The sequence below is a fragment of the Podarcis melisellensis genome, assembly GCF_964234715.1.
Source record: "Podarcis melisellensis genome assembly, chromosome: Z".
Taxonomy (NCBI): Eukaryota; Metazoa; Chordata; class Lepidosauria; order Squamata; family Lacertidae; genus Podarcis; species Podarcis melisellensis.
Genome location: NC_138547.1, coordinates 29,630,396 through 29,647,080, shown reverse-complemented (window position 1 = coordinate 29,647,080; position 16,685 = coordinate 29,630,396). Strand labels below are relative to the sequence as shown.

At 44.5% G+C, this 16,685-nt stretch overlaps 1 protein-coding gene across 3 annotated transcripts in view; it reads right to left on the bottom strand.

Moving 5' to 3' along the window:
- Nucleotides 1–16,685, bottom strand: part of LOC309361962 (connector enhancer of kinase suppressor of ras 2-like) — a 318,598-nt gene that overhangs the window by 44,794 nt on the left and 257,119 nt on the right. For all 3 annotated transcript variants that reach the window (XM_081897332.1, XM_081897331.1, XM_081897330.1), the window contains exon 15: nucleotides 5,742–5,790. In XM_081897332.1, coding sequence (XP_081753458.1) covers nucleotides 5,742–5,790 — 49 coding nt within the window. The remainder of the gene's footprint in view (nucleotides 1–5,741; nucleotides 5,791–16,685) is intronic.

Sequence of the window (16,685 nt, the reverse complement as noted above, 5' to 3'; positions counted from 1 at the left end):
ACCCGCTTCTGGCAAACCAGAGCAGTGCACGGAAACGCCGTTTACCTTCCCACCGGAGCGGTACCTATTTATCTACTTGCACTTTGAGGTGCTTTCGAACTGCTAGGTTGGCAGGAGCAGGGACCGAGTAACGGGAGCTCACCCTGTTGCAGGGATTCAAACCGCCAACCTTCTGATTGGCAAGTCCAAGGCTCTGTGGTTTAACCCACAGCGCCATCCGCGTCCCATTAGTCCTGGAATAAAGGGGGTTAAAGATATCTTTGCTTACCTCATCTCCCCCAGAAGAGAGTGACTGGCTAAAGTTAAGAGCTTTCTATTTCTTGCTCAATTCAAAATTTGGCTTAAATCTATCAAGCACTTGCTGACCTAGTGAAAACATGTCATTTGTTACAGTCTTTAAAATCTTCTTAACCAATAGTTTGATTCCTTCATAAAACCCTCCACTAAGTTTCCCAAGTAGTTTAGACCTACAGGCAATGTTTATGGAATCTTAACGGATCACTTCCTAAGCTGTAACTTAAAAAAAGCAAGCAGTAGCACAACCTATTATCTGTCTGGAAGCTGAATCTGCATCTATAAATGACAAAATTTACTCTCAGATGCAAGAGATTACTCATCCCCTGTCAAAAGCCACACAAATCAAGTCTGAAGAAAATGAATGCTATCAGCAGCTGCGCTCAAAGTTTGTGCCTTGTTTGAAATCCTGAATGCCTACCTAATTGCGCACTTTGCTACACAATGTTGCTCTCGATTACTTAGAATGGAGTTTAAAATGCAAGACGTGCACTGCAAAGCCAATGGAACTGCCAGGCCTTCTGTTCAGAGTATTTGGCGGTTCAGCTAATTACCCCACGTTCACTCCATGAAGAATAGCCCAGAGGAAGGGGGGGAACCCCATAAAACTCTTAGCAGCCTCCTGGCAAGCAGAAATAACATCTCACGAACACTCCCCTCCCGCTCTGACTCTTCCCAACAGCATCTGGACGTGAATATTCAAGGGGCTGGATTAGATACCCAGGGTAACCACAGGGAAATGCCTCAGCAAAGCCAATCCAAAAAGCAAGGGGGAGAGATCTGGCAGACTGGTCATCTTAAACAGCTGCACTGTTTTAAACTGATGGATCCAGCTTTTTGTTGGCTTCGGGGCTTGTATCCAAAGCAGTGCTAAATCTCTTGCTCTCTTAAAGCAACAATTAACCTTTACACAACAAAACTCCTCCCCTCTCCTCCTCTTACAGGCCCCCCTCCATTTGTTCTGAGGTTCCCCCCCCCTCACGCTCTGCAGCAGATTTGTGGAGGGTGCAGGTTGCATATGGGATGGAGAAGGGGGGGGGGAGAAAGGTTCTGTTGCACTATCATAAATCCTTGCAGTAATGGAACGAGGGTGCTGGAGACCACTCTTAGCCCTACCCCTCCGCCTCATTCTTCCTGCCACTCAACTGAGGCAAGCCCTACTTGGGGGTTTCTGTCCTTGGTAAAACACAAACGCTATTTTGCTGCATAAAGAGACCCCGTGGATGCTTTTAAAACATCCCACTAGTGCACAAACACACAAGTGGAGTTCCTTTCAGTTCCAGATCCCTTGTCCAGATCTCTAGAACTTAAACCTGAGGAGCAAGGGGAGAATATCTCTCATAGCTCAAGTGCACCATCTCCAGGCAAAAGCATATATGTGGACACAAAATGGCCGCACCCTTTCCCTTCAAACTCCTTTGCCGCCTCGCCAGAGAATAAAATGTGGCTTAATGTGGGTTTGAATTGAAGCTCTTCTATTAGAAGTACAACCAGCTGAATCTACTGTGAGGGAAAATGGAGAGAGAGAGAGAGAAAGAAAATATTCTCCTACCATCTCATAAAACCAGGACCCAGAGCCATTCAACAAAGCAGAATGGCAGGAGGTTCTGCAGAGACAAAAAGAAGCAGGCCACCACACAGTCATTGTTAAACTATGGAATTTGCTACCACAGTCTTACATAGGACTGCAGATACACAATTTCCCCCTCTATTTTTATCCAGGCAATATTGCATAGTAAGTGAGAAGTTCCTCAGCCAGGGCAGGAGAGAGGAGACACTGGAAGTTAAGTGCTCCTCTCTCCTTCCATGCCAAGTGGGTCCTAACTGCAGAACTATGCCCCCCCCCCCGGTGCTGGCCATGCTGCACTGGAGATGGATCCCATGGGTGGCATTCACATGAACATTGGAAATTTGATTGCACAAGTAGGACTTACATTTGCTTTACTCATCCTCTTGACCTGCTCTGTGGCCTGGCAAGCTAGGGAATGCAGCAAACTGAAGTTACCCCAGAAAGAAACAAGCTGAATTAGTGCCCTTTTTCAGCAGAGGGATCAGCAGCAGCCTAATCACTAAGAACACCTGTGCTGCAAGAAGCTGCTCTACTTAAAGGGGCCCAGCCTTTCCTAGTAGTCTCCTACTGTAACAGGGTGGGGAAGGGACAGGTCTTCCAGGGACTGTGGAATCAGTGCAACATCCTCAGGCTGGGGGGGGGGGTCACCGGTCCCACAGGGTCATTGGGGAGCAGTTTCTTGTTGACTGCCCCTGCAGTGCTTTTCCCTTTCAGGTTTGGAGTCCTTGCTTCCATCACCTGATGAAGAAGACTCCTAGTCCCTGGTTATGTCCCTAGTCACAGCAAAAAAGAGTCTCCCTACTCTCCAGGAAAGATTTTATTGGCATGTGGGGTGCAGGTCGGGAACTCTGCCACATGAACAGGTGTCTGCTCCCCCTGCCTTGGACCTCACCCTGTGATTTGAGGGAAGAACTGAATGCAGTCGAGGATATGTGAGCCTCCGAGTATATGGTATAGGAGAGATGAGGTGGAGAAACTGGAGCCATACCACAAGATGCTGCCCAGACTTGGCTACAGCACTGCTTCCCTTCTACCTAGCAAACCTTTCCCCCCCCCCCCACAATGAATACAATTCCCTAGATACAGCTTGGGGCATTTCCTCTCAAAAGGGATTGTGCAGATCTGGAGAAGATATGGAAAAGGGAGACCAGGACAATCAGTAGATGGGGCGGAGCACCCATGCAAATAAATCTTAGTTAGGGTAGTGGGTTTCCCAAACTTGGGTTGCCAGCTGTTGTTGGACTACAACCCCCATCATCCCCAACTACTGGTCCTGCTATCTAGGGATGGTGGGATTTGTAGTCCAACAACAGCTAGAGACCCAAGTTTGGGATGTTCTGGGTTAGGGAACTTTGTATGGGGTGGGAAACATGGATTACTAGGAAGAAACAGAAATTTGAAGAATCGTGAATGGTGCAATGATAGTAACAGGCAGAAAAATCTTTTTTTCTGATTCCTGATGCTCAAACTCAGACTAACCTACTGTTGGCAGTAGATTGGGGGAGACAGGGAGCAAGAGGGAAATCACCATGCAGCTCACAATTAACCAGGAAAAGAAACCCATTCCTTCTTACAGCAAACTCAGGTTGTAGGTGTCATCAGGATTTTAACCAACATGGGTCCATTGAGAAACAAGTGGTGGTGGGGAATACTAGTACAGTCATACCTCGGGTTGAAGTAGCTTCGGGATGAATATTTTCGGGTTGTGCTCTGTGGCGACCCAGAAGTAATGGAGCGCGTTACTTCCGGGTTTTGCTGCTCGCGCATACGCTCAAAGTGACCTCACGCGCATGCGCAGACCCGTCTTACGTTTACTTCAGGATGCGAACTGGGCTCCAGAACGGATCCCGTTCATATCCAGAGGTACCACTGTATACTTGAATGAACTCTGAGGTTTGTAGAAGTTCAAAAAATATTTGGAAGAAACCCCCCCCCACCAAACATATACCCATGCTGGTGTGGACTGAGTGTTCTCGGTACCTAGAGCTGCTTGTGAAGCAAGGCACTCCACAGGATTGAATCTTCTGCTCAACAGCTGATGAGTGAAGGGTTCAATCCTGCTGGGTTCTCCTTCCCTTTGCACTCCCTGTGGTGGAACATGCTATAACTGCTTGCTTCTCCACCCCACCTGCTGCCTGCTCCAGATTGCTCTGGGAAGTCTGACCCAACCCACAGCAACCCAGGGCTGCTCCACTTGGCTTCTGCCAAGCCTGGACCCTCTCAAATTGGCCTTATTCATTTTGGGATTGGGAGCGAATCCAGTGCAGCCATATTGGTGGATTCAGAATGTAGAACGACAGTTGGAAAAGAAAAGAAAAAAAAAAACCAGGAAAAAAAACCACAAAATTGGGCAGAGTGTGGAATGTGCAGCTCAGAGGGAATGGATGGCCAGATCTCTGAACAGCAGCTTTTATTGATTTTATTTATTTATTTTTACACTGCACCCATTCTGATGCATGCCACATCTATTAAGGTGTGCCAGCAAAATGGAGCTTCCATGTTCAGAAGCAGTTAGCATCCATCTATCTCAATAGACAATGCACCTCTGTGGGTGAAGTCAAACCGCTGCGCTAACAGCACTGAAGTGACCTCCTTGGAGAGCAAGCCTGGGCAGTGTGCATGAAGGTCCTAGGCTGCTCAGATAACAAGACCCCCTCCCCTTGGCCTCGCTGATGTGATCCAAAGGAAAGGAAAGCAATACATCTGGCACCAGCTTGGCTGCAGGAGTTGCCCAAAGGAGGCATACAAGGTGCCATCCAACTGTCTTAGGAACTCCACTCTATATTTGCTTAGGGTTTACTCCATAACCTCTTCTTTTCCTGGAGATGTCCCCCAGAAGGCAGCAGAGGTTTAAGATCAGAGTTTACCTGCTCCTAGATAGGTTACCTTCCCAGGCTGACGAGCCAGATCTGCCCCTCGCTTCTCTCTATGACATGTGCCTTCATGACCCACTATTAGTCTTGTCCGCTCAGTCTGCCAGAGCCTGTCTTCACGTGCAGGGAAATTCCCTAAATCACCGAGAGTTTGAGACCCATCTGCTACCCTTACCTGGTTTAGACAGGCTGTTGAAGCAGTTTCCTGGGGTGTGGCTGCTGTGGCACACTGAGAGCATCCAGGAGCCACAGGTGAGAACTAAGTGCACACTGGGGACCAAAGGTGGACCAACTACCTCAGAAGGAACACATGTCCCCCACCAGAGGTACCACCCCTAACACCCCACACACCCCTCAGAAGCAGTATTTAGAAGCAGAATATCTCTGATTAACAGATATTGGGGACAAACAAAAAGGGAGCTGCTATACCCATGGGTTTGTATCCAATGCAGCATTAAGTAACTTGTTCAATTACAAAATGATTTATGCCTGCACAACCAGACTTTTGCCCCTCTCCACACTGCAGCATGCCCTCTAAATCTGTTCTGGGTTTCCCCCAAGCCTTCTGGAGCAGATATGAGGAGGGTGCAGGGTGTGGGTGGAGAAGAAGGGGGGAAATTCAATTGCACAAGGGCAAATTATCATGCTAATGGAACAAGTGCATTGGATACTGCCCATTCTGCCCATTCTTCAAAAGTTTTTGCTGTTGGGAACAAAAAGCTTCGCTTGATTGCTCTCTGGTGCAAGTAATCCAGCTAAGCATTTCTTATATACTCAAGGAATGACTTGGCTTACAAATCCATCATTTCAGCAGTACATTGCAGGGTGATAAGCTGGAGGAGAAAAATCTACATTAGCCTTTGCTTCAAAACCAACACACATAACACTGGATTGTCAGATGTGCCCACCAGCATAGACACAAATTTAGAGACAACTCTATATTATCAACACATAGCAATGAATGATTTCTCTTAGGATAGGACAGTCATTTAGCAAGGAATTACCTTCCTCATGGATGTGCCTCCTTGTCGCTCAGTGGCAGAACTCACATACCTGCAGAGAGATTGAGGGGAAAGGAAGAGTCTATAACTTCAGACAAATACAATCTGAATGAATAATAAATATGGTTTATTTGCTCAGTGACTGCCTGATTTACTTGCCTGCCTGAGCATGGGGCTTATTCACCTAGCACGTCTCTCTTACACACAGACGTTGATCCGAAGACGGATCAATGAATAAGTAGGTAGTTCTTAGACCCGCTCAGTAAGAGCCACACAAACAACGGCTCCCCCAAATCAAAGAAGAACAGGGTCATTCAAAGTCTTCGGAGCTATTTAATACAACGTGCGTTGATTTGGTCTGTAAAGAAGATTGCGAAATCAGGGAAAAGTCTGCTCAAAATGCTAGCTTTAAGAAAAGCTTGGCAGAGAGGGAGATCAGCCTAAGAAAATGTAACTGGTTCATGGGAAAGCATCTGCTTTGGCAATCCTCAAAGCTGATTAGCTGATCTCTATTAATGCTAGCATTAGGGGCTGGGGGTTGGGAATGAGAAGGTGGAAAACAAGTGTCTCCAGAAAGAATTGAAGCCAACCTGACATAGTTAGGAACATGGAAAGCTGCATTGGTACTGAATCAGACCCACTGGTCTATCTAACTCAGCACTCTCTACTCTGATAGGTTTCCAAGTCCTGCCTGGAGATGCTACAGTTTGAACCTTGGAACCTCTAGGTGTAAATAATATTCTCTACTAGTGAACTATGGCTCTTCTGTAGGAATGAGAAGTGTCATAGCTCAGTGATACAGCATCGGCTTTGCATGCAAAGTTTCAGACCCTGGAATTTTCACAGAGGGATAGGAATGTCCTCCACCTGAAACCTTGGATGAGCTCTGCAAGCCACCACAGATCAGGTGTGGGGAATCTTCGGCCCCCTTGATGTTGCTGAACTACAACTCTCATCAGTCCCATCAAGCACAGCCAATTGCCAGGGTTGATGAGAATTGCAGTTCAGTAACACCTGGAGAGCCAAAGCTTTCCCATACCTGCCATGGTCAGAACTGAGCTAGATGAACCAAAGATCTGACTCAGCACAAGGCAGCTTTCCATTGAGTAAATTTCTTCAACTCCCTCTTGTATTGCACCATGAGTGTGCTTCCTCTTAAGCCTCTGTCCCACTCCTGAATTCCAGTTTCACTAGTATTCCTGAAGTTAATTCCACAATCAGAGTGTGGTCAGTTTGTTGTGGCTTTCAGTTCTTTTGCATGTATATGTTAGTAAAACCCTACAAGAAAGCAATCCTAATGCAATCCTATATATAATTGCTTCACAATTCTTTTTGGTGTGGTGTTTTACTTCATGTGCAGTATGTACTCCTACCAAACTAATTTTGACAGAACTATACATATATATGATGGCACAGATTGCTTTTTTGCAGGGTTTTACTGTGATGCACACATGAGGAACACCTAGAGTGTGGGAAATTGTTCTATATAGGAGCCAGAAATTAAAAACAAAAACAAGCCAGATTACTGGAGGATTCCTAAAGCATTGGTTCTATTTTGGAAAGGAGACTAGTCAGTTTGGAACTCCAAAATCCACAGGGAGTTTTGGATGTGGAGAATTTTGCAAGCATCCCAACACAGTTCTACTGTGAACCTAAGCAGATTTGACCAGGTAAACCTGCATGGGAGACAGGGAAAGGCAATTCTGACAATTTTGGTTTCCTTCAGTTTTGTGTTTTTCCATTCTTAAATTCAGTTCACCACATTTCCAGATTTGATCATATTTTTCTTCAGCATATTAGTGTCCATTTTTCCTAATAAGCACATATTTGTATGCATTTCCCACAATGAACACATTTTTGCAAAGCAATCTTCCCTAATATATGCATGCTTTTTGGTATACTTGTTGGCTGGAGATCTACATTACAAGATTCAGAGACGGCTGTGTTTCGGTCCACATATTGTTTTGTAATGTGTGAATTAGGTAAGTTCGCCTTTAAATGTAAACATTTCTATTTTCTCATCCATCCTAGTGGGAGGCCCCATGCAGCCACATTTGCAGACCTTTCTAAACAAGAAGATATGCAAGGAAATAAGTGAAACAAACATATAGATAAATCCTCCAACATGGCTCAGCTCTCTCCTTTTCATTCTAGCAAATTCTCTCTGTCTGAGTCTCTGGCTATTTATAGCAGAATCCTTCCTAATATGAGCATCTTGCGCCTTTCTGCCCCTCAAGTAATTAAGAGTTCAGTTATAATAAATATCTGCAAATTGATGCTTGTCCAAGGGAAAGCTATTACTGAAGTTGCAACACCAATGGTGTTGAAATAGATGGCTTTTCATGCTTCCCAAAATGAAAGTCTCTAAGTTGATCCCTCTTAAACATTTCAGATCATTTGTATTCTCGAGGCTAATTCAGTGTAATGCAAAAATGGCAAGCTTGTTTCTAAAGGCTTTATCTGTATTGCAAACATTGGAATGGAACTCTGGACAGAATACCCTCCGAGACAGAGACAGATTTAGGGCAACGCAAGTGGTTCCCCCACACAGGGTGCAGAGGCCAAGGGGATTCCTTTCTGCCTCCTTCCCAAAGCCTAGTGAGGCTCTGACAGAGTCCTCCAGCCTTCTTCCCAAAACCTAGTTAGTACTTGCCTAGCTTTGGGAAGGAGACAAGGGGTTCTAGGACTATGCCAGAGCCTGGTGCCTGCTTCCCAAAGCCTGGTGTCTCCCTTACCCAGCTTTGGGAAGGTGCCACATGGGCTAGCGGGCAGGGGTCATCATATTTTGGCCACTTGCAGGGCACCATATTACCAAGGTGCGCCACTAATGAAGGGAGAGTATTAGGTGGAAGAAATGCCACATGTCACTATGTAAGGGTGGGGATTAGATTCAGTTCAGTCTAAAGGCAAATCTACATAATTCACACTTTCTAATACAAAGTCCAAACCAAAATACAAGCATCCCTTGAAATTAATACATTTTTGAATTTTGGAATGCAGTTCTCCAGCCATTCAATATATACAAAAATGCACATTGCCTGGGTAAAGTGTGCATTAAAATGCAAATGTTAGTGACATACAAAAATACACTAGTGAAAACCGCTGTGGAAAAATAGGGATATTAGGTAAAATTGCTTTGCAAATATGTAAATAATAGGCAGAACAGCATTGTTCACTTTATTACTGAAGTTGCAGAACAGCATTCAAGCATGTACATTAGAAGAAATTTGCACAAAAATGCTGATAAATTTTTACGAGGACTTAAAAGAAAAATGAATTTGCAAAGTTTTTGAAATGTGGAGAAGTGAACAATCTTCTGGAATTTTGTTTAAGAAATCCAAGATTACATGCACAAGCTTTGGCCTGAATGATCCTATTTCAAACTGCCCATAAGGTTGCTAAAAGTTTTCGTACAATCCTGCCAGGGTGTTTTCTCTCTCTTGTTTCTGGAACCGCTGATCTGACCCATCTGGAATCTGTCAGTTTCAATGCTCAGCCTCATTTTTTACAATCAGCACACAGCTGCCCTTCTGACTGGACAAAAGCCTGCTGAGGCAAAGGTTTACTGCATGTCACGAAACTGGAATAACATGAATCTTTTCTTTTGCTTTTTTTTGTGGGGAGCAGGATTTTTTTTCTCTCTCTCTCTGCAAACTTCCAAGTAAAGAAATGGGTATGCTTGGCTAACAGACTGCTGAAAGGCCTAATCATTTGGAAAATGAGAATGTATCCATGAACAGTTTCGAACACAGTGTTTTTCCCTACTCGGAGAGCACATCCATGCAGGAAGTGTAAGCCTCGAATAAAACAAAGAGATCATACAGGTAGACACAACAAAACACATGCTTCTGCAAAAAAATATGGTGGAAACATTTTGTTCATTTTGTAATGCGTGTGTAGAAAACACCAGTGATCTTTTTTTGGATTCATAAAACCATCACTCGAATTGTCACATGCATGATGATTTGCATGTGGTATTCATGCACTTTAACCCCCATCTAGGCAGAACAGGTCAGATGGTCCTGAGAGCCTCTAGCAAATAAATATGTGAATATTGAAGATATTAATATTGTGCATATGGAAGCAAATCGGATGAATAAAAATGGACTCTTCTTTGAAATATTTTTTTCCCAGTTCAGTCATATGCTTCACAAGTTTTACTGAAGAACTTAACTTCAAAACAACTTGAAACAAATAAAGTTACATTCAGATAGATGCATAATTTGTATACTTGTCCAGGTATAAGGCACTTTACAAAACATATTGCATCCGGAGCTAAAAATCAAAGCTCTGTCTCTTATCCATTCCAGCTTCCTGGAGATAGATTAGTATTTCCATTCCCTTCAGTAGCTTGAGAACGAAGATCCATTCCACACAAGATGGAAACCCACAGATTAGCATATGCATAGACTTGTAATACAATCCTTTTTGTGTGATTCTGAGCTCATCCCCTTGTGAATGAGGCACAGAGATACAGCCCCCCCCTTAATGATTAATGTTAGGCTCTCTTCAGCTCTTCTTTAGCTTCAATGGAAATTCCCATGCCGTGCTTCACAGTATATGTATAGACACTTTGGAGTTATTTCCCATTTCAATGTACATTAAACAATTATACTTAACAATTGACATATATGTTCCTCGCCTTCCAAGATCTTGCCTTTCTGAAATTACCTGGATTTGTTTTTGAAGCAGGATCACAATACATAGAAATTGGATACTGGTCCTCTGGGAATGCTTATGTCTCTTGTGGGTGTAAAGAACCGGAGTTTCCAATCCTAGACTCTAGTGCTGGAGCCCAGAAATCTTACTACCTACATGAGGGATGTGGGCCCCTCCAGTCCCCTCTGTCTGGCCTTTGGGACTTTCCCCAGAGCACACCTGTCTCTGGTCCTACTTGAGTGTTCTTGCCTGGCAAGAGCATGTCACTTGAACTCTGATCATGCTTCCTGCTTACCTGGATGTTATTCTGAGTGTGTGTAGAAACAGGCCTACTGTACAAAGGTAAAATCAACATTTATGCCTTGCCCCTTTTTGCTTCTGGCCTCACATCCTGCTGGCATTTGGCCCTCAGAAGGTAGCCTAATAGGGAATGTGGCCCTTTGGCTGAAAAGGACCTCCAGCCTACACTATGGCAGCCAGAGGAATGGAGAGCTTGATCTTTGTTGTGTTACAGCACCATCACTGCAGGTGCCTAGGTTTAGTGGTACTGCATCTTCCAGGAAGGCGAAAGGTTCCCCATCTCTGTGCTAGGTCAAGGAATGGTTGAAGAAGACCAAGACATTGCCATGGTGGTTAGCGGGGAGGCTTTTCAGCGTTCAGAACTAGAGCATCCTGGGATGGGCTCACCTGAACTTTGGATCATATGGTGGAGCCTGGACATTCTTAGGTCCCCCGACATCCACATATTCCACTCGAACTACAGAAGCTGCTTTGAAATCATGGATCAAATCTGCAAAGCAGGTGGCTTCTGGCCTGTGGTTTGATTAAAGGGACACAACAGCAGTCATGTGCATTCCCAGGCTGCCTGAGATTTCTCTTTCCTTTGCCTGCCTTTTTGGTGTTAACAGCAGTGGGAAGCAAAAGTGCTAGCTTGCTGCTAATTTGGCTACAGCCAGCATTCTTTAAGGGTCAGCAGCCTGAGGGGCTGGTGGAGGGGACCCAGCTGTGACTGAGAAACTTCTTTTGCCTCCTTTCTACTTCCTGCAGCTTTTGGACTGGAGGGCTGCTGAGCAGAAATAGCAATGACTCAGTACATTTCTGGTCAAACAGAGAGGATGAATGCATTTTGTTGGGTTTTTTCTCTGAACGGTTTGCTTTTTTTAAAAGCAGGATAGAGAGCTTGTCATATGATGACAATTAAAAATACTACTACTGAAGCTGCAGTCCTGTTCACTGTTACTTGGGAGTAAGTCTCACTGAAATCAATGACATTTACACCTGAGCAGGGATGGGGAACTCTTACATTTGTTTTGGTTTCTCTTGTTTCAGTTCTCCTCATTTCCACATCAGTTTGTGGCTGATGTCCTTTTGAAAGCTCATCAGCATTTTAGTGCAAATTTCTCCAAAAATGCACATTTTCCATAATATACTTTTGCAAGCCAATTTTTCCTAATATAATGCAGTACACATTACTTGGCTGGAGAACTGCATGGCAGGATTTAGAGAAGGGCAAATTTAAGGAGATGGTTCTATTTAGGTTTGCGTATTATTTCAGAAAAGTGTGAATTAGGTAGGTTTGCCTTTAATGTGAGCTGAACGCCTCTCCCATCTCTGCATTCATTGGATTGCTCCGTGGTTAGATTGTTTTATTGTAATCCTATAAACTGGAGCAGACATTATGTTTTCTGCAGTGATACCACTGGGAATGGCCTCCCCATGACAATGACCTATATCCCGGTCATGACATCTACATGTTCCTCCCATGAGGATCAGCACCATTCCCTTTGGCTAGTGGGAAGGGGAACATCAATCCAGCCAGCCAGTTCTTGTTGTCAAGGCCAACTCAATACATTTTTCTGCATGAGGCAGAACAGCAAATAGCAACAACACCTGCCCCTCTCCACCCCACCAGAAGCACAGTGTACATGGCTGGCCAAGTTATTTAGCACCTGAGGCAGAAAGCGCCACAAATGCCTCTGCCTGGAAGCAAGGATACAAAAATAAATAAATACATTAAATAGCGAACAAATATGTGACCCCAAACCAGCTGCCTCAGACGTCCATTCATTCTGCTTAACAATAGAGCCAGCCAGGATTTGTGGGTAGGACATTGGGTTCTATATCTGAGCACTAGGACTGCAATCATCTTTCCTCACCTTGATGGGTCCATTTGTGGAATGACCTCCCTTCTGATGGTGCATCTCACAACATCAATGTGTGCTTTTCAACTATCACTCAAGAAGCATCTCTTTACCCACACCTGTGGCTACCACTTACATCACTGTTCTGTGTTGCCTTTTTCTTAATTTTGTTCTTGCTTTGCTTCATGGTTTTACTGTATGATTTTAATGATCATTTGAACCTGTTTTAATTGTGGTGTGTGTGTGTGTGTGTGTGTGTGTGTGTGTGTGTGTATCTCCATCCCTTGGGACCATTTGATGGGATATAAGTACAAATAATAAGTAAATAAATGCACAGAAAAGCTACAGTAATCAAGGGCAGGTTTCAATATCTGGTCAAATGAGGAATGATCTTAACAACAACTCTTGGGAGACATAGGCAAGTTGTGTGCTGGCTGAACGAGTTTCCCATTGCATGCTTATAACGAAATCTTAATAAAGCTCTGATTGCCATGCTAAAAACGAACAGCAAGTGCTTCTTGTTCATTTGAACAGCCACACAGTGGCAATCCACCAAACGCACACACGGGTCCTGTAAATAAATGTATTAAGCTGACAATAAGGACAAGCATTTACGTAATCACAGCGCCAGTATTTCTTCAGTTCACCCAATGTTAATTAGAGTGAAAAGGATTTTTTTTAATAATAAAAAAGTTGTTTCATTTAAACAACACAGCGGGGCCCCTCAAGACGTGTGCATAATCCAAGACAGAGATTGTTTTGTCTCTCTGCCTCTTCAACAAGGTAATTTACATTTCCTATTAAATAAATAAAACGAGATGAAGAGAAAGTTAGGAACAAATGTACTGGAGTCTTCTGACAACACTCAAGAGCAGGCAGTGCAAGAGTGGGGGCACATGGCATGATGCTCACAAGGACTATCCTGGAAGCAGCCTCTGTGTAAGAAGAACCCTCCTGGATCAGGCCAATGGCCCATCTGGTCCAGCATCCTGTTCTTACAGTGGCCAACTTAGATGCTGGTCGGAAACCTGTAGGCTGGACATAAGCACCAACATGCGATTCCCAGTGACTAGTAGTCAGAAGTGGGTATTCTTATCAAAACTGTGCATGGACCCCCTGATCTGGGGCCTGATCTTGCACTTTGGGGTGGCCCTGATCCAGATTCGACACTGTATTGATCCAGAGGAACAGCCCTAATGGTTAAATGTGTGGTTGGCAGAGGGAAGGGAAAGGAGTAGCTGTAGGTGAACAGAGTTGTGTTGCTTACCTGATTTCTCAACGCCACATGCCCCGAGGCTGGATTACTGCAATGTGCTGTATGTGGGGCTGCCCTTGGGCCTACTTCAGAAGCTCCTGCTGGAGCAGAATGCAGAAGCCAGATTGCTGATGGAGGCATCTAGCCAACAACAACAGCACTATTCTGCATTGGCTGCCCATCTACAAACAGGTTCAAGGCCCTTGTATTAATTTTAAAATCCCTGAACAGTTTAGATCCAGGGTACCTCAGGGACTACCTGAACCCTTATATCCCAGCTTGATCACTGATATCTGTACGAATGTAGCTGGAAATTCCCCAAGTTGGTGACAACAAAAAACTGAGCCTGCAGTGCCAATGGCCCTGTATTATGGAATACTCTGCCAGCAGAGATGGGCACTTTCTGTGCCAACTTTTAAATGCCTGCTGATAACTTTTCTATTTAGCCAGGCCTATGCAGGCATCTTTCTATAACAGCTGATTTCTGCTTTTAACCTTTTTTTTATTTGGTTTTTATTACATGGTTTTATGTGCAATTGTTGTAAACCGCTCTGGTGTTACCGTATTGGCCTGAATATAAGCCACTCTTTGCCCCCAAATTCCAACCGTGAAAAGTTAAAGTGCGGCTTAAATTCGTGACCTTACAAAAATTGGCTTTCACACACCAACCATTTCAGTTTTAATTACAGGGCGGGGGCAGCAGCGGAAAGATGGGATCTCCTCTCAATCCTCCTTCCGTGCCTCTGCAGGTTCTTTTAGGACACGAGTTCCCACAACCTCACAAACCCGGATACCTTCCTCCCTCTGTCTTCCTCATGGGCGGAGCAGGAGCCTGAAAGCCTGGCCAGGAATTCAAGAGGGAGGCTCCCAGCTTTCGGAAGCAGAATCACAGCTTTGCCCCCCGCCCCATCTCTTTCCATGGATGACGTTGGTGACTCCATTTATGCAGAATTTTAAGGGAGCGGCTTATATCCAGGTATTGTAGTCCCCCCACCCCGAATTTTAAAGGTGTGGCTTATTTGCAGATGCAGCTTATATTCAGGCCAATACGGTATATCTATATCTCTTTTTCTCTATCTCTCTGAGAGGCAGAGGCCCAGGCTTCCCAACATCACTTCTGGTTACTGAGAGGAAGGATGGAGAGGTCATAGGAAGCTCTGCATGATGCAGGTACAGTGTCAGGAGTGCAGCTTGGCTCCATCACTGCACTGACACACCACAGAGTTCCCAGCTGCCCCTCCCCTCCCCTCCCCTGATAGTGATATGTGGAGCTGCAAAGCCAGGTAAGCCACACCACCCTATCCATGCTACCCTGAGAGCGCCACTGTGCATGCATACATGAAATGAAGTCCCAGAGAGTTAAAGGGAGTTGCTTTCTAATTAGAATGCACGCTTGCCTCTGCTTCTCACCCTCCCCTAATGCCCAACCACCCTGCCTTTTTTCAGCTCCAGGTTGCTCCAGGTGTTCCAACCTGACTTCTGGTGATCTGGGGCCACCTCAAACCTGGAACTGCCTGAATTAGCCCAATTTGGGGCTGAGTTGAAGTGGGTGCATAACTCTAATTCTGTATATTTGTATTGGATTTGACGTTGTTCTTACATATGAAATTGTTTTATATGTGTTTTTATTGGAGATGCTTCATAGGACACAGGAATGCATGGAGGCATAGATTTCTGCCCTGCTGCATATTTGCTCATGCAGTGCTGTTTCCATTCCACTGCGGTTCTGACAAAAAGCTTACATTACTCATCTCACTGTGTGCTGTGGTGAAATTTTATAGAATCAAGTAAGTGTGGTTGTGGCACTCAGATTCCTGCAAATAACTTACGGTGGGCTTCCAAAAGGTCTAAAATGCCATTTCCTGGAGGAGATGTTAACAGTTCACAGACAATATGAAAAGCTGCACTGGACACCTGAGGATGCGATGGAGGCAGAGAAATGGCCCTTCTTTGCCACCTCAACACCACAGAGTAGGCATGTTGTTTACTTGTGCTTCACGTTTTCCCACTTGTGCTCTCATCATCATCCAGCTCCACAGTGGCCGAGAGGGAGCTCAGAGAGACAACCGTGTCAAAAGCCTGATGTGCCCTGCTCTTCCCCAGGATGGCAAAGGTTTCAGCAGGGCCACCTGCACTTTCTACTGGAAACTCCCCATGTGCATTCAGAAATCCATTGGATTCCATTAGTGTCTGGGTGTGAACCATCTTAAATGTGTCCACCAGATTACTGAATAAATAAGTGACCAGGTTTATATGTGAACTCTTTGGAACTTTTGTCCATATATGTATTGCTGTGAGTTTGTGGGTGCCAGAGTTTTAAAAGCTAATCAAGCCAAGCTAGCCTCTTGGCTGATGGGCCATTAAGAGGGGCTCATGTGAGACAGCAAATGGCTGAGGGTCCCCTCCCTCAACAGATAAAGCCTGAGTTTAGGAAGGCAAGGGTGTGATGTGACCTAGATGCAAAAGCTCCAAGCTTGAAAGGCAGAGAGGCAGAGCAATGGCGGACTTCTGTTTGAATCCAAAGCTATGGAAGAAAGAAGACCCTTTTGGGTCTTGTGGTGAATCCTGTAAACAAACCATGTATCATGAAGATATATGTGCCTCATTTTCAAAAGGAAACAGAAACCCTGGGTAAGCGCCTGGAATCTTTAAGTGCTTGAAGATTGGGGTGGCGTGAAACAATATGAATTATTATTATTATTATTATTATTATTATTATTATTATTATTATTATCTTTGCTAATTTAAAAACTGCCATGTTTCTCTTTACTTTGGGGGGGTTGTTATTGGGTTGTGGTTTTTTATGTATTTTGTGTTTTCATATTGTGCTCTTATGTTGTAAACTGCCCTGAGACCTGTGGGTATAGGGTGGTATACTACTACTACTACTAC